The 19,582-nt window shown below is 43.8% G+C and overlaps 1 protein-coding gene across 4 annotated transcripts in view; it reads left to right on the forward strand.

Annotated features, from left to right (window-relative positions):
• The window catches only part of LOC143815003 (nectin 1a-like), a 93,259-nt gene extending 78,212 nt beyond the window's left edge, over positions 1-15,047 (forward strand). For 2 of the 4 annotated variants that reach the window (XR_013223663.1, XR_013223664.1), the window contains 3 exons: positions 5,788-5,911; positions 9,395-9,448; positions 13,319-15,047. Coding sequence is in view for 2 of the 4 variants with exons in the window: in XM_077293774.1 (XP_077149889.1) it covers positions 5,858-5,911; positions 9,395-9,448; positions 13,319-13,331 (121 nt within the window). In the remaining 2 variants the exon portion in view is untranslated. The remainder of the gene's footprint in view (positions 1-5,787; positions 5,912-9,394; positions 9,449-13,318) is intronic. The other 2 variants (XM_077293774.1, XM_077293775.1) reach the window with 1 other exon arrangement.
• The last annotated feature ends 4,535 nt before the right edge of the window (positions 15,048-19,582 follow it).

Genomic DNA, 19,582 nt, shown 5'->3' on the forward strand with positions numbered 1-19,582 from the left:
TAACATAGCAAGGCCGAAAAATGCCATTTGTCCATCCAGTTCAGCCTATATTCCATCAGAATAAATCCCCAGATCTACGTCCTTCTAAACAACCTAATAACTGTAAGATACCATAATGTTACGCTCCAGGAAGACATCCAGACCTCTCTTGAACCGCTCGACTGAGTTCGCCATCACCACCTCCTCAGGCAAGGAATTCCAGATTCTCACTGCCCTCACAGTAAAGAATCCTCTTCTATGTTGGTGGAGAAACCTTCTCTCCTCCAGATGCAGAGAATGCCCCCTTGTGCCCGTCACATTCCTTGGTATAAACAGATCCTCAGCGAGATATTTGTATTGTGCCCTTATATACTTATACATGGTTATTAGATCGCCCCTCAGTCGTCTTTTTTCTAGACTAAATAATCCCAATTTTGCTAATCTCTCTGGGTATTGTAGTTCCCCCATCCCCTTTATTAATTTTGTTGCCTTCCTTTGTACTCGCTCTAGTTCCATTATATCCTTCCTGAGCACCGGTGCCCAAAGCGGTACACAGTGCTCCATGTGCGGTCTAACCAGGGATTTGTACAGAGGCAGTATAATGCTCTCATCATGTGTATACAGACCTCTTTTAATGCCCCCCATGATCCTGTTTGCCTTGGCAGCTGCTGCCTGGCACTGGCTGCTCCAGGTAAGTTTATCATTATCTAGGATCCCCAAGTCCTTCTCCCTGTCAGATTTACCCAGTGGTTTCCCGTTCAGTGTGTAATGGTGATATTGATTCCTTCTTCCCATGTGTATAACCTTACATTTATCATTGTTAAACCGCATCTGCCGCCTCTCGGCCCAAATTTCCAACTTATCCAGATCCATCTGTAGCAGAATACTATATTCTCTTGTATTGACTGCTTTACATAGTTTTGTTTCATCTGCAAATATTGACATTTTACTGTGTAAACCTTCTACCAGATCGTTAATAAATATATTTAAGAGAAAAGGTCCCAACACTGACCCCTGCGGTCCCCACTGGTCACAGCGGCCCAGTTAGAGACTATACCATTTATAACCACCCTCTGCTTTCTATCACTAAGCCAGTTACTTACCCATGTACACACATTTTCCTCCAGACCCAGCATTCTCATTTTGTGTACCAACCACTTGTGTGGCACGGTATCAAACACTTTGAAAAAATCAAGATATACCACGAGTAACGATTGGAGTGCATCCTCTCTATAACGCTCCTATATCTGTTGTCCTAGTGCAGCGCCCCAGAGTCCTGGTCGTTGCAGTAATGTCATTCTTCCACCAGGGGGAGTGATATTACATCTGAAGGTAACAAAGGAGATCTTCCTACCAGGTATCACAAACCATACACCACACTTCACACTCCAGTCCACCAGGGGGAGCCTTGCTCCTATCTATTAGGGCACTCCTCACAGAAGGGTAAAACTGGTGGGCTGGATAGAAAGTTAGAGAGAAGCTGGCTGGGCTTTGCCCAGGCAACACCTGTCAGGCAGACAGGGGGAAAGGAGGAACATCTGAGCTGCAGATAGAGGGTCCTTGTCAGGGGTGGGATCCTGACAGATGCCTAGCGGGACAGAAAGCTACGGAGCTGCACCTGCCCCACGTGCGGCAGCATCCTAAGAAAGGACAAGAAGAGAATTGTATTGTAGAGGGTGAGAAGCGAAGTCACAGCACAAGGAGAAAACACCAGGAGGAGTTCTGCACTGAAATAGGCTGCCTCCTTCCGAGGCGCATAGCCGGAGGCCGGAACACCGAGGGAGTAATTGACTCTACGCATTACTTCATAGACCGGCAGGACAGTCAATTCCAAGTTGGTTGCCCGACCTTAATACCTAAGAAGACAAAGGAGGCAAATTGTGGGAGAGGGGCATCTCTAGGGTCCCTATAAACAAGCCTCAGGCCATCAGTCATACGGGTTTGTCCTATCCATACCATCTCCGGGGACAGAGAGGAAGAAATAACATCTAGAACATCTACAAGAGTTGTAAGGACCTTACCGTGGTGCTCAGCAGGGAGGTACTACAACACACAGGCGCTAAAGGAAGGCTACTGATTTCCACCTGGATAAGGGGACTCTGGATTTGCCTTCGGACCGGCCGGACTCTGCCTGCCCTGTGATCTGTACCCTGGACTGTGGATGCTGGAGCCTTCAGTAAAAAGGTAAAGAGACTGCAACCTTGTGTCCTCGTTATTCTCTGCGCCTTACATCACCCACCATCACCATCTACACTTCTGGGAAGCCCTGGGGATACACTTCACCTGTGGGAAGATATACCATCTAGCTGCCATCACATCACCCCAGCGGATGCCTAAGCAGCGTCGGTCACCCTGACCGAATACCACAGGTGGCGTCACGAACTTTATACAAACTCTCCCTTTCATTGGACTCCCCTCTAAGGGCCACGGGCCGGGTCAGGCCACCGTGATATTCCCCCGAACCGAAGGACCCGGTACCGAGTACCCCATTGCCCTTAACGTGGGGGTGATCCACTATTATATGGAGTCTATCTAAGCAGCATTTTCTGAAGACCATAAATGTATAGAGACCTCCCAAGCTTTGTGGTGGCACAATGTCCTCATTCACCATTGCACAGAGATACAAAAAAAAAAGAAAATTCCGATGTTTGTGTCAGCTTGTGCTGCAATCTTTGGCTATGTCACACGTTTTGTTTTGTAACCACAAAGGAGGATCACAATATTTTTAGAAAAACCTGTTCGGCAGCTGCTGACTTTCACCATCTCACTGCCAGAAATGTGTTTTCTTACTCGCTCCGGTGGCATCAGGAGTGGGACGAGCTCTCATGGGGCACACAGCAAGGGTTTTCGAAGGCCTCCGTCTCTTTGGCCCTGAAGTTGAGGATTATGTTTCCAGTTAGTGGGACAAACATTCATTTCATTACAGAAAAGCTGTGATTGTTCCCAGTAACCTTGTGACAGTCTGCAACTGACAGGCGCCATTTCCTCCCCAGTGCACCAATCGGAGGCACGCACTGGTGCCCGGCACCTACTGGTTTTACAAAGAAACTAAAAGGCAGAATGTCCATTTTTATATTCTTACTGTTTTGTGATGTGAATTTAAAAAAAATGTATGTTCTAATGGAAATATTTTTCAATTTCTTTTTTTTTTGCAACTTTTTATTGTTTAGAAATGATAATTTAATTAAAAAAATAATTAGCCTTTTCTTTCTAATTTTTTTTTAAATCTATTTAGATACATGTTTATATATTGTCTGTACATATCTGGGCATAATGATGTACTAAAGGTATTTAGGTTAATTTAAGGCTGTTTAGCCTGAGGTTCACTATTAGTGTTGCTGCCCCCTGTATAAAGTTTGGTGCCAACTGTTCAGAAAAAGACAGAATAGTGTCCTGTGCACATTATGTTGCAGTCTCCCACCAAATTTGTGTAAGGAGAGGCTGCACAACAGGGTGAACAGGTGAAGGTGTCATATCCTCATTCCGGGGACCACTCCAGCAGTATATTATTCACACCCAGTAATACTCACCGAACTTTACTCTTCTAACACCCAGAAAGGCACTATCCCTGACTCCCAGCCACACTGACAGCGCAGCCGCCTAAATACCGGGTCCTGGTCTCTACACTCAAAGTAGCAACATGAAGTTCATAGACAACTGGGCTGGTATGAAATGGTTGTACAAGGACTTACGTCCTAGAGGAGAGAGGACCCTGCCCATAAGAGCTGACACTCTACAGGAGAGAGGACCCTGTACACAAGAGCTGACAATCTACAGGAGAGAAGACCCTGCACACAAGAGCTGACAATCTACAGGAGAGAGGACCCTGCACATAGGAGCTGACACTCTACAGGAGAGAGGACCCTGCACATAAGAACTGACACTCTACAGGAGAGAGGACCCTGCACATAAGAGCTGACACTCTACAGCAGAGAGGACCCTGCACATAAGAGCTGACACTCTACAGGAGAGAGGACCCTGTACACAAGAGCTGACAATCTACAGGAGAGAAGACCCTGCACACAAGAGCTGACAATCTACAGGAGAGAGGACCCTGCACATAGGAGCTGACACTCTACAGGAGAGAAGACCCTGCACATAAGAGCTGACACTCTACAGGAGAGAGGACCCTGTACACAAGAGCTGACAATCTACAGGAGAGAAGACCCTGCACACAAGAGCTGACAATCTACAGGAGAGAGGACCCTGCACATAGGAGCTGACACTCTACAGGAGAGAAGACCCTGCACACAAGAGCTGACAATCTACAGGAGAGAGGACCCTGCACATAAGAACTGACACTCTACAGGAGAGAGGACCCTGCACATAAGAGCTGACACTCTACAGCAGAGAGGACCCTGCACATAAGAGCTGACACTCTACAGGAGAGAGGACCCTGTACACAAGAGCTGACAATCTACAGGAGAGAAGACCCTGCACACAAGAGCTGACAATCTACAGGAGAGAGGACCCTGCACATAGGAGCTGACACTCTACAGGAGAGAAGACCCTGCACACAAGAGCTGACAATCTACAGGAGAGAGGACCCTGCACATAAGAGCTGACACTCTACAGGAGAGAAGACCCTGCACATAAGAGCTGACACTCTACAGCAGAGAGGACCCTGCACATAAGAGCTGACACTCTACAGGAGAGAGGATATTGCCCATAAGACCTGACACTCTACAGGAGAGAATATCCTGCACATAAGAGCTGACACTCTACAGGAGAGAGGACCCTGCCCATAAGAGCTGACACTCTACAGGAGAGAGGACCCTGCACATAAGAGCTGACACTCTACAGGAGAGAGGTCCCTGCACATAAGAGCTGACACTCTACAGGAGAGAGGACCCTGCACATAAGAGCTGACACTCTACAGGAGAAAAGACCCTGCACATAAGAGCTGACACTCTACAGGAGAGAGGTCCCTGCACATAAGAGCTGACACTCTACAGGAGAGATGACCCAGCACATAAGAGCTGACACTCTACAGGAGAGAGTACCCTGCACATAAGATCTGACACTATACAGGAGAGAGAGGACTCTGCCCATAAGAGCTGACACTGTACAGGAGAGAGGACCCTGCACATAAGAGCTGACACTCTACAGGAGGGAAGATCCTGCACATAAGAGCTGCACCATCTTCCTGTTTTCCAGGCCTCCTTTTGAATTTGAATCCAGCCCCTCAGTTGGTGTTACCTGTTGCACTAGTGTGCATAGCCTCTTGGTTTCTTACACTTGATAAAGATGCCAGTACAGCATTGAAACGCTTAGTGGATACTGATGGGTGAACGTGCTCAGATAAGGTGTTATCTGCCACGCTCGGGTGCTAATCGAGTGAGTTCAGCATACTCAAAAATTATGTCCTAGTCCCTGCTGCTTCATGTCTCTCGATTAACCAACAGCCGCAGCACATGCGTTGATTACCTGTTTGTTAGTTAATCCCTGTATGTGTTGCGCCTGTCGAGCAGCCACGAGACATGGAGCTCGGGGACTCGGACATATTATCCGAGCACGCTGAACTCACTCGATTAGCACTCGAGCATGCTCGCTCATCACTAGAACCAATTTTTTTATGTGTTTTTATCCTGTTTTGGTAAATTCCATCTGGCGGATCTTTCCCCAGTGACTCGGCTGCTGGCGATCTAAACCTTTATAGCGCTAGTGTCTTCACGCCAATGTGAGAAAACCTTTTGTTTTTACTGTCTCCTACATAAGGCTTTATTGTGCGCTTCTACCTTCTCAGTCACTGATTCCTTATAAGATGAGGAAATACATAAGTAATTTAGTGTTCAGATTTATTTTTAGTCTGGGAATTTTCTGATACCAAAAAAGAATTAAAAGTTTCTAAAATTAAAAATGTTTTTTTCTTGCAAAGGGAACCGAGCACAGAAAGAACTACAGTTATGGGAAGCGTAAAAGAGTCTGAAAGGTGAGAATGTTTTAGTATTGCTACAATAAAGATTCTCTAAATTCTCAAGACACAATCCAGTTAAAGGGAAAAGATTTTCCTGCTTGCAGCTGCCACTAGGGGGAGCTCTCTGTATTCAGATTTATACAACTCCTATTGATTGCAATAATAAATCAGCTGGAGGAAAGAATATGAATCCTTGACCTTCATGATGCTAGAAATCCCCGGCTGTCATTCACACCACTCACTGGCTGGAGAATACATGGAGTTGGTTTCATGAATCGAATACTTATGACCATGTGATATTTCAGTTTTTCTTTTTTATTAAATTTGCAAAAATTTCTACATTTCAGTTTTTTTTTCAGTCAAAATGGGGTGCAGAGTACATTAATGTGAAAAAATGAACGTTTTTGAATTTACCAAATGGCTGCAATGGAACAAAGAGTGAAAAATTTCCATACCCACTGTATACATACACCATGTTCCAAATTATTATGCAAATGACATTTTTATCGGATTTTCCTAAATGGACGGTGTAAATGACAGTCAGTCTAATGAAGGTCATCACCCATTAGAGTATATATCGAATTTTATTGAAGAAACCTCCCAATAATAACAGTATAATCTCCAAAATGAATAAAACCTCACAATGCACTGTTCCAAATTATTATGCACAGTAGAATTTCTAAACATTTGATCTGTTTTAAAGAACTGAAAATGCTCATTTGTGGAATTAGCAGCATTAGGAGGTCACATTCACTGAACAAAAAAGCTATTTAACTCCAAAACATCCTAACAGGCCAAGTTACATGTTAACATAGGACCCTTCTTTGCTGTCACCTTCACAATACTTGCCTCCATTGAACTTGTGAGTTTTCGGAGAGTTTCTGCTTGTATTTCTCTCCTTGTATTTCTTTGCCTCCAGAGCTGCTGTTTGGATGTGAACGGCCTCCCACCCTCATAGATCTTTTGCTTGATGATCCTCCAAAGGTTCTCTATAGGGTTGAGGTCAGGGGAAGATGGTGGCCACACCATGAGTTTATCTCCTTTTATGCCCATAGCAGCCAATGTCTCAGAGGTTTTCTTTGCAGCATGAGATGGGGCATTGTCAGCATGAAGATGATTTTGCTCCTGAAGGCACATTTCTGCTTTTTATACCATGGAGGAAAGTTGTCAGTCAGAAACTCTATATACTTTGCAGAGGTCATTTTCACACCTTCAGGAACCTTAAAGGGCCCTACCAGCTGTTTCCGGCCCAAAACATGACTCCTCCACCTCCTTGCTGACGTTGCAGCCTTATTGGGACATGGTGGCCATCCACCAACCATCCACTACTCCATCCATCTGGACTGTCCAGGGTTGCTCGACACTCATCAGTAAACAAGAATGTTTGGAAATTAGTCTTCTGTATGTCTGGGTCCACTGCAACCGTTTCTGCTTGTGAACACTGTTTAGGGATGGCCGAATAGTAGGTTTATGCACCACAGCAAGCCTTTATAGGATCCTATACCTTGAGGTTCGAGGGACTCCAGAGGCACCAGCAGCTTCAAATAACTGTTTGCTGCTTTGTAATGGTATTTTGGCAGCTGCTCTCTTAATCCAATGAATTTGTCTGCCAGAAAACTTCCTCATTTTGCCTTTATTTGCATGAACTCTGTCTGTGCTCTGTTTCAGTCACAAATCTCTTCACTACGATGATCACGCTTAAGTTTTCGTGAAATATCTAATGTTTTCATACCTTGTCCAAGGCATTGCACTATTTAACGCTTTTCGGCAGCAGAGAGATCCCTTTTATTTCCCATATTGCTTGAAACCTGTGGCCTGCTTAATAATGTGGAACATCATTTTTAAGTAGTTTTCCTTTAATTAGAATCACCTAGAAAACTAATTATCAGATGTGTTTAAGATTGATTTCAGTGATCTATTGAGCCCTGAGACACAATACCATCCATGAGTTTATTTGAAAAACAAAACAATTAAATCTTTATGACACTTAAATCCAATTTACATAATAATTTGGAACACTGTGTATATATATATATATCACATAGGATACACTGAGACTGCTATATAAAATATCACATAGGAGACACTGAGACTGTTATATAAAATATCGCATAGGAGACACTGAGACTGTTATATAAAATATCGCATAGGAGACACTGAGACTGCTGTATATAAATCACATAGGAGACACAGACTTGTAAATAAATCACATAGGAGACATTGCAACTGCTTTATATGCATCACATAGAAGACACTGAGACTGCTGTATACATCACATAGGATATACTGAGACTGCTGTATATACATATACTAGAAATAGGCCCAATGCTATTGCATCGGGAGTGCGGTGAAATTAGCAACTGTGTATGCTTAGTGGTGCTGACAGGAGCAGCGGACATGTCTTACACCGTTTGCGCTTTCCAACATATCTGTTCTATATCATCCCTCTGCATTTTTGTATTTTTGCGCAGACGCAGTTCGTGGCCTTGCAGCCACGAACTGCGCCTGCGCAAGTGACTGCTTGTCACTGCTATTCCCGCGCATACGTACGACACTGCGCCTGCGTGGGAATAGCGGAGAAGGCCACGAACTGCACCTGCACAAGTGACACTGCCGTGGTGCCTTATGGGATTCGGGGACAGCGGCCGGAAGTCCCAACTGGCGATTCTGATTATATATATATAGAGGATATATCTGAGGATGTATGTATGAGGATACACTAAGACTGCTACATAAATATCACATAGGAGACAGACTGCTACATAAATATCACATAGGAAACAGACTGCTACATAAATATCACATAGGAGACACTGAGACTGCTCTATATACATCACATAAGGTACACTGAGACTGGTATATACATATATATCACATAGGATACAATGAGACTGCTGTATATAAATCACATAGGATACACTGCACCTGCTGTATATGCATCACATAGGATACACTGAGACTGCTGTGTACATCACATAGGATATACTGAGACTGCTGTATATACATCACATAGGATACACTGATACTGATGTATATACACCATATTAGAGACAGCTGTATATAATTCACATAGGAAACACTGTGACTGCTGCATTTACATAACGTAAGATTCACTGCAACTGCTGTATATGCATCACATAGGAGACGGTGAGTCTGCTGTATACATCAGGTAGGGGAGACAGAGTCTGCTGTATATACATCACCTATGAGACACTAAAGCTGCTACATTATCATAGGAAGGAGTGGAACGGGAGAGCAGAGCTTGCTAACTTCGCCCATAAAGAATGTTCAGAAGTATTCTGCCCTCTACTCTAGATTGTGTCCAAATGCTGGAGGAAATGGTGCAGTGAGCCATAAATGGCCCATGGGTCAGAGATTCTTCACCTCTGTATTAGAATGATAAAATTGAAACTTAATTTAGCATGCAGTTTTTAGTTTTAATTTCTTGATACAGAAAAAAGTAAAGTCTCTTAAAAAATTTTGTTGTTTTTTTTAAAGGGTACACAGTAAAGAAATAACAAATGTGGACGACAGTGATGATGAATCTGAAAGGTGAGAACATAGTAGTATTGCTGTGATACAAATTTTCCAATTTCTCAGACACAATCCAGTTAAAAGGTAAAGTTTTGCCTGCTTCCATCTGCCACTAGGGGGAGCTCACTATATTAAGACTTAAACAACTCGCATTGAATTCAATAATAAATCAGTATACAGTAAGCTCCCCCTAGTGGTGGAGGATTTATTTATTTTTTTAATCAATGACCTTGGTGATACTAGAAATACCCAGCAGTCATTCACATCACATTCCAGTTAATTGATAAGGGTTGGATGGAAGAATTATTATGATTCACCTGTAATAAAAATGTTTACTAAAACTATTGTTTTTTCTTTATTTATTTAAATATTTTTGGGGCAATCATGCTGATTGACTGCCCGTTCCCAGCAGTTAGGCAGTAAGGAGCTGACTGTCAATCAGCATGACGTCAGCAGTGACTCTCTGTCAACAAAGCAGAACTGAAGAGAAAGAGCTGCTCTGTTGATGAGAGGTGAAATGAATCTATGGAATTGATAGCTGTGCTGGCACAGATCATTCCCGTGCAGAGCAGGCAGGTAGTTAGTAACTACCTGCCTATTCATCCTTTCTTTCTTAAGGTCTTTTTTTCTATTTAGAGTGGGGACATCATTATAATATTATCTACTATATACACTCACTGGCCACTTTATTAGGTACACCTGTCCAACTTCTTGTTAACACTTAATTTCTAATCAGCCAATCACATGGCGGCAACTCAGTGCATTTAGGCATGTAGACATGGTCAAGACAATCTCCTGCAGTTCAAACCGAGCATCAGTATGGGGAAGAAAGGTGATTTGAGTGCCTTTGAACGTGGCATGGTTGTTGGTGCCAGAAGGGCTGGTCTGAGTATTTCAGAAACTGCTGATCTACTGGGATTTTCACGCACAACCATCTCTAGGGTTTACAGAGAATGGTCCGAAAAAGAAAAAAAATCCAGTGAGCGGCAGTTCTGTGGGCGGAAATGCCTTGTTGATGCCAGAGGTCAGAGGAGAATGGGCAGACTGGTTCGAGCTGATAGAAAGGCAACAGTGACTCAAATCGCCACCCGTTACAACCAAGGTAGGCCTAAGAGCATCTCTGAACGCACAGTGCGTCGAACTTTGAGGCAGATGGGCTACAGCAGCAGAAGACCACACCGGGTACCACTCCTTTCAGCTAAGAACAGGAAACTGAGGCTACAATTTGTACAAGCTCATCGAAATTGGACAGTAGAAGATTGGAAAAACGTTGCTTGGTCTGATGAGTCTCGATTTCTGCTGCGACATTCGGATGGTAGGGTCAGAATTTGGCGTAAACAACATGAAAGCATGGATCCATCCTGCCTTGTATGGAGCATCTTTGGGATGTGCAGCCGACAAATCTGCGGCAACTGTGTGATGCCATCATGTCAATATGGACCAAAATCTCTGAGGAATGCTTCCAGCACCTTGTTGAATCTATGCCACGAAGAATTGAGGCAGTTCTGAAGGCAAAAGGGGGTCCAACCCGTTACTAGCATGGTGTACCTAATAAAGTGGCCGGTGAGTGTAATAGTCTAAGGGTACTTCCGTCTGTCTGTCCTTCTGTCTGTCTGTCTGTCGCGGTTATTAGTTCGCTGACTGGTCTCGGCAGCTGCCTGTCATGGCTGCCGTGACCAATCAGCGACGCGCACAGTCCGGAAGAAAATGGCCGCACTTACTCCCCGCACTCACTGCCCGGCGCCCGCACACACCCCTCCGCTCACCGCTCACGCAGGGTTAATGCCGGCGGTAACGGACCGCGTTATGCCGCGGGTAACGCACTCTGTTACCGCCGCTATTAACCTTGTGTGACCAAGTTTTTTACTATTGACGCAGCCTATACAGCGCCAATAGTAAAAACATCTAATGTTAAAAATAATAAAAAAAATAAAAAATGATTATATACTCACCTACGCCTCCTTTCCCGCTCCTCGCGATGCAACCGCCACGTTCCGTTGGCACCGATGGTCTGGCAGAAGAACCTGCCGTGACGTCACGGTCATGTGACCGCGACGTCATCACAGGCCCTGTGCGCCTGCGCGAGCAGGCTGGGTCCGGAAGCTGCCGCCTGTACCTCGCACAGGCGACAGAACTACAAGCATGGTGAGTATGTTAGAACTTCAAAGGGCCCTCGGATCGGAAGGTGAGTATGTTTATTTGTTATTTTTTAACCTGTGACATACATGGCTGGGCAATATACTACGTGGCTCTGTGCTCTATACGACATCGCTGTGCAATATACTGCGTGGCTCTGTGCTGTATGCTACGTCACTGGGCAATATACTACGTGGCTGGGCAATATACTACATGGCTGGGCAATATACTACATGGCTGGGCAATATACTACGTCGCTAGGCAATATACTATGTGGCTTGGCAATATACTACGTGGCTGAGCAATATACTATGTGGCTTGGCAATATACTACGTGGCTGAGCAATATACTATGTGGCTTGGCAATATACTACGTGGCTGAGCAATATACTATGTGGCTTGGCAATATACTACGTGGCTGGGCAATATACTACGTGGCTTGGCAATATACTACGTGGCTTGGCAATATACTACGTGGCTGGGCAATATACTACGTGGCTGGACAATATACTACGTGGCTGGGCAATATACTACGTGGCTTGGCAATATACTACGTGGCTGAGCAATATACTGCGTGGCTCTGTGCTGTATACTACATCGCTGTGCAATATACTACATGGCTGGGCAATATACTGCGTGGCTGGGCAATATACTACGTCGCTAGGCAATATACTATGTGGCTTGGCAATATACTACGTGGCTGGGCAATATACTACGTGGCTTGGCAATATACTACGTGGCTGAGCAATATACTATGTGGCTTGGCAATATAGTACGTGGCTGGGCAATATACTACGTGGCTTGGCAATATACTACGTGGCTTGGCAATATACTACGTGGCTGGGCAATATACTACGTGGCTGAACAATATACTACGTGGCTGGGCAATATACTACGTGGCTTGGCAATATACTACGTGGCTGAGCAATATACTGCGTGGCTCTGTGCTGTATACTACATCGCTGTGCAATATACTACATGGCTGGGCAATATACTACATGGCTGGGCAATATACTACGTCGCTAGGCAATATACTATGTGGCTTGGCAATATACTACGTGGCTGGGCAATATACTACGTGGCTTGGCAATATACTACGTGGCTGAGCAATATACTATGTGGCTTGGCAATATACTACGTGGCTGGGCAATATACTACGTGGCTTGGCAATATACTACGTGGCTTGGCAATATACTACGTGGCTGGGCAATATACTACGTGGCTGGACAATATACTACGTGGCTGGGCAATATACTACGTGGCTTGGCAATATACTACGTGGCTGAGCAATATACTGCGTGGCTCTGTGCTGTATACTACATCGCTGTGCAATATACTACATGGCTGGGCAATATACTGCGTGGCTCTGTGCTGTATACTACATCGCTGTGCAATATACTACATGGCTGGGCAATATACTGCGTGGCTCTGTGCTGTATACTACATCGCTGTGCAATATACTACATCGCTGTGCAATATACTGCGTGGCTCTGTGCTGTATGCTACGTCACTGGGCAATATACTACGTGGCTGGGCAATATACTACATGGCTGGGCAATATACTACGTCGCTGGGCAATATACTACGTAGCTGGGCAATATACTACGTGGGGCTGGCCAATATACTACGTGGCTGGGCAATATACTACGTGGACTGTGCAATATACTACGTGGACATGCATATTCTAGAATACCCGATGCGTTAGAATCGGGCAACCATCTAGTAATATTATAATTCTTTTGTTTCCAATCAGAAATGAAAAATGATGAGAAATGACACAGAGAATAAGCCAAAGACGCTGGACCCAGATGCTCCTTTGAAGCTTTAAGTAACAGTCTGATTTTCAAAGCACTACCTTCATGGAGGGCACATTGTCCTTCAGCAGACCCCGGGCTCAGATGACAAGTTGGCAGCCGAGTACTGATGCGCACATGGAAAAACGCACCCCAAGACCATACACCTTTAAATGCCGCTGTTAGAGATTGACAAAGAAGTTAAAGGGTTGACAGCAGGGAGCAGAGGTCGGCTCCGCTTGCTGCTGGTAGAGACAGCTCCTGAGATCGCTACATACATTGCAAAAGCAATAATGAAACTACGGTCTTTCACTTGCCTAATCTTAAGCCCAGGACCCCAAGTACGACTTCTGTCTCGGCACCTCTATCAGCCACCTTCCTGCTCATAGCTAATGTCAGGCTTGTTGAGAAGCCCTGCTTCAGTCCATCTCACTGTGAAAAAGTTTTTCAACAAAACACAGCGACCAACATACAGCAATTCACGGGGCCGCCTATAATTTATCATTATTTTATATTATTTATTTTGGGTGGCAGACCCATATTCCGCGTTGCTGTCTGCAGATTGATGTCACGGACAATTTTCTGTCCTTAATGGATCTGTCTCGTAAGAAGCCAAATCAAGATGTTTTTGGAGCATGATGGAAAACAAAAAAATACAAAAAGAAACGATGGAAACGACTCCAAGACCCCATCAGTCCCAACCAATGAGCCGCTATAGTTCTCTGCTACAGTGTCTTTACATTTCAATTTTTGTTTTTATTATCATTACCCTTCAGGCCTCCTCATACCTGTTCCTCCGCCATCAGTCCTCTGAGCAGCTCATCACTCCTCTATCTTCCTTTCAGTGGGGTCTTTCCTTCTCTAGGCCCCACGCTGTCATGTGGGGAGCGATGCATACCTGTGAATTGCACCACATCCAACATGATGACGTTGGGCTTTATGGAATGCAAGACTCGGCGGGAAGCCCGACAGCCGGCGGTTTACTACTTCTACGAGAAACCCTTGAAACAGGCTGGGGCAAAGAACTAGAGGATGGGTTAAGATAAAAAGTTGCTATTCTTATTCTATTATGTTCTGCTTTTCGTTTTATACATTTTGGTAGCATTCCTTATTTTGACAGTATAACAGTATTATTTATGAGCACATCGCCGTGGTATTATTTATGAACATTAGAAGTGAAGAAGAGAACTGACTATATCAAGTACAGTATCTAGCAGGTAGTGTGATCTGTTACAGTTGTATTGTCTATTTTCACTTTTTTTTATTATTTAAGGCGATATTAGGGTTTAAAGTCGCAGGTCAAAATGTCAAGTTGTAGTTTTGATTGACACCGTTCATTTTACCATACAATGAGTTGAAAAAAAAAAATAGAAAAATAAACGACTTGCAGTGAAATAATGAAATAGATGCAACCCCACCTTTTTTCAGGGTTCATTAAATTATAAAATTAACCCGGTAACATAAATCTTCAATACCGTACAATGACAGTGATGTCAACATGTGCAGTTCACATATATATTAGCGGTTAAAAACAATCAGAAATTTGTGAATCAAGAATTTGTTATTTTGTCGCCATTTTCTGAGATCTTTATTATATTCTTTATCTTACTTTAGTTTTAGTTTAACAAGCTGACATTTTGATTTACACCAATTTGGGGTTCTTATAAAGAGTTGATTACTTTCCCTCATAAAAAAAATAAGAAAGAAATTAAAAACTGAAAAAAAACAAAACAATTAAACATATCAAACCTCCTGCTTTGCACTGATGAGGGGCAAACACCCCGAAACACCACGTGTCTGCAAATGGAGTTTCTGGTTGGCGTCTTATCCTACATCATGTAGCAAGGCTCATGAAAGCGTAATATTGACTTTTAGGTTTTCTACCCCCAATAGCTTGGGCTAGAGGTCCTCTTCCTCTGTGAAGATGCTATTTACATACTTAAACCCGCAGTGGAGCATTGTATGGCCTACAAGTCTCCTTACGCCGGATTGGCACTGTCTGCAAGAAGAAACGCTCCTCCTTAGACGTTTGGAATAATGTGACACAAACCAAAATGTATTTATTTTTTTCAACAAACCACAATTTTTTTCATTGCTTAAATAATAAAAATAAAATTTATGCAAGTTTTACATAGCTGTAATAGTACGTACCGCACAATGAACGCAGCAAAAACAAAGCCCAAAAACAATGGTGGAATTGCATTGCCCTAAACCTATCTCCAGTCCTAACTCTTGCCCCTAAGATTAGCTACAGCCTTGGCCCAAGCTCCAAATTTAACCCTAGCCCTAACCATTAGCCTCAGTCCTAGGTTTAGTCGCAGCCTTAGCCCAAGCTCCAATCTTAACCTTAGCCCTAACCTTAACCCAAGCCCTAACCTCAACCCTAGCCCTAACCACTAGCCTCAGTCTTAGGTTTAGCCGCAGCCTTAACCCTAGCCCTAACCTTAACCCTAGCCCTATCAACTAGCCTCAGTCCTAGGTTTAGCCGCAGCCTTAACCCTAACCTTAACCCTAGCCCTAACCTTAACCCTAGCCCTAACCACTAGCCTCAGTGCTAGGTTTAGCCGCAGCCTTAACCCTAACCTTAACCCTAGCCCTAACCTTAACCCTAACCACTAGCCTCAGTCCTAGGTTTAGCCGCAGCCTTAACCCTAGCCCTAACCTTAACCCCAGCCCTAACATTTACCCTAGCCCTAACCATTAGCCTCAGTCCTAGCCTATCTTTATGGTCTCATTTTGTGAGTTTTCTTTATCTTTATCCTGATTATATACATTGATAAACTTTCTGGGATGTCATTACATTATATTTTCTCTGGGATTCCATTCTAATAATCTGTTGCTCATGTGGTATTTGTTTCCTTTGGTTTTTCATGGCATTATCTTGTATTGTACTAGGGAGCTTTTGTCTTTGTAGTAGGGGATAATTTAGGATCATGGTCTTTCTCGGAGTGTCTGGTGTGCTCATGTGCTCTGTATATTTATACTGTGTAGCATTGTTCTAACTGAATTGTCATGATAAATAAAGTTTGTGTGTCCACTTCATTTTTCTTAACCCTTTGGTTTTGCCTTATGGCTGGTCTGTGATTATTTTACTGTCTGTGGAGATCTTGGTATAATAGTATTGGGCGAGGGGACAAGTAATACTGTGATCTGTGGGAGTATTCTGTACGTGTTCTGTGTAACACCACATCACAGCGATAACGGAGTACAGATAATGTAGTAGATGTCACCTGCAGTCCCATGTAACACCACACAGATAACAGTGATAACTCTCTGAGTACATATAATGTAGTAGATGTCACCTGCAGTCCTATGTAACAGCACAGATAACACAGCAATAACTCTCTGAATACAGATAATATAGTGGATGTCACCTGCAGTCCCATGTAACACCACACAGATAATACAGTGATATCTCTCTGAGTACAGATAATGTAGTAGATGTCACCTGCTGTCCTATGTAATGCTACTATTTCCCGCATACAGTGACCATATAACAGAAGCTCTCGTCAGACCTTATATGATGATACAGTAACACATAGGTAAAAACTCTCTCTTTATAGTTGTTCACATTCTTCTCCATTCGGCCCAGACCGTCATGACCACTGCTTCAGTCTAACACACTGACATCTTTGATCAATTTAAAGGGGTTCCCAGGACTTACAATCTTTATATTTTCCAGGAGACAGTGCCACTTCCGTCTGTCTGATGAGTCTGACATTCACTAAATAACGTTGGGCTACAATATCAGACACAGAAGTGGCACTGTTTCTGGTCTTGGGCCCCTTTAATATGTGCTCAGGTACATACAGGTATGAACATGTGGCTAAGGCTTCTTTCACACTTCAGTTGTTTGGCGTCAGTCAGCTCCGACATATTGACGGATCGCCGGATCCATCACAATTGTTGAGAAAACGGTTCTAACGGATCCGTTTTTTTGACGGATCCGTTACTTGGGGGTTGTCTGGGAAAAGTATCTACTTTTTGGAGCATGCGCAATTGAAAAAGCGGATTGGGGTGACGGATCCGCCGAAATGACGGTCGCGACGGATCCGTCGCCCATAGGCGGCCATTCTATGGAATGGCGGACGCGACGGATCCGTCGCGAACCGCCATTTCGGCGCAGACAAAAAACGTTACAATGTCTGTCAATGTCTAGATGACATCCGCCAAATCTCGACGGATCCGTCGCATGGCTGATCATCCGCCACAATCCGTCGCTAATGCATGTCTATGGGAAAATAGCGGATCCGGAAAAAAAAAATGGCGGATCCGCTATTTGACGAAAATGACGCCAAAAGACTGAAGTGTGAAAGAGGCCTAATAGAAGTAAAGTACAAAAGCTGCTTAACATACCAGAGACCCAAGTGACAAGTCATCCTCTTGTGGCGCCTCATCCATCAGCAGACATGATCCCTCTCAGAAGCTTAGAGACAACAGTCCCTGTCTCGGGAGAGAACAAAGTGCTCACTATTTATATCACTCTCCATTAACAATTGACCTTCTGTTTTGTGCCATTTAGATCACAAACTAATGTTATGTTCTATTTTAATTTCCGACAGCTATTATTTTTGTGTTATATTTCTTCACTAATGGACATAGCTGTACTATTTATTATTACTAGATGGAGGCCTGGTGCTATCGCATCGGGGGGGGGGGGGGGGGGCGGTAATGTCGCGATGGGGGTAGGCTTTGCAGCATTAAGAATCTCTCCCCCTCATGTGCTCACCCACCTATCCTCTCTGTCTTTCCCCATGTGCTGACTTCTCCCGTCTGTGCTTTCTTCTTTGACATTAGCGTACTTTTTAGGAGGAGCCATGTTGGCGTTGATATTTGCTTTTTAAAGGAGTTTTCCCACGACCGACAGTTCATTTTAAAAATTGTCTCTGTCTGACGTGTACAGAACATACCACAGCTCCTGGGCAGGGGAGGAAGCAAAAGACAATACAGACTTTACAGCAGGAGATGGCAGAGGATACATTTTGTGAGGTAAAATATTCTTTAAAAACAGTCAGTGAAATATTTTACCTCACAAAATGAATCCACTGTGATCCCCTGCTGTAATGTCAGTATTATCTTTTGCTTCCTCCCCTGCCCAGGAGATGTGCTATGCTCCGGACACGGTCAGACACAGACAATTTTTAAAATGAACTTTCGTTCATGGTAAAATCCCTTTAATGTGACCATCTTCCTCTGCCTGTAGACACGTCGCACATCTGCCGCTGGGATCAGCCGAATGATTCACTGCGCCTGCTCGGAATTCCCTCAGGCGCAGTAAATCAGACCTCCACCATCTTTGTGCAGACAGATAGCGTCAGATGTACAGTTAGGTCCATATATATTTGGACAGAGACAACATTTTTCTCATTTTGGTTATAGACATTACCACAATTAATTTTAAACAAAACAATTCAGATGCAGTTGAAGTTCAGACTTTTAGCTTTCATTTGAGGGTATCCATATTAAAATTGGATGAAGAGTTTAGGAGTTTCAGCTCCTTAACCTGTGCCACCCTGTTTTTAAAGGGACCAAAAGTAATTGGACAATTGACTCCAAGGCTATTTCATGGACAGGTGTGGGCAATCCCTTCATTATGTCATTCTCAATTAAGCAGATAAAAGGCCTGGAGTTGATTTGAGGTGTGGTACTTGCATTTGGAAGGTTTTGCTGTGAAGTAAACATGCGGTAAAGGAGCTCTCCATGCAGGTAAAACAAGCCATCCTTAAGCTGTGAAAACAGAAAAAACCCATCCGAGAAATTGCTACAATATTAGGAGTGGCAAAATGTACAGTTTGGTACATCCTGAGAAGGAAAGAAAGCACTGGTGAACTCATCAATGCAAAAAGACCTGGGCGCCCACGGAAGACAACAGTAGTGGATGATCGCAGAATTATCTCCATGGTAAGAGAAACCCCTTCACAACAGCCAACCAAGTGACCAACACTCTCCAGGAGGTCGGCGTATCAATATCCAAATCTACCATAAAGAGAAGACTGCATGAAAGTAAATACAGAGGGTTCACTGCACGGTGCAGCCGCTCATAAGTGTCAAAAATAAAAAGGCTAGACTGGACTTTGCTATAAAACATCTGAAAAAGCCAGCACAGTTCTGGAAGAACATTCTATGGACAGATGAAACCAAGATCAACCTCTACCAGAATGATGGAAAGAGAAAAGTATGGCGAAGGCGTGGTACAGCTCATGATCCAAAGCATACCACATCAT

The sequence above is a fragment of the Ranitomeya variabilis genome, chromosome 3 (genome assembly GCF_051348905.1).
Source record: "Ranitomeya variabilis isolate aRanVar5 chromosome 3, aRanVar5.hap1, whole genome shotgun sequence".
NCBI classification, from domain to species: Eukaryota; Metazoa; Chordata; class Amphibia; order Anura; family Dendrobatidae; genus Ranitomeya; species Ranitomeya variabilis.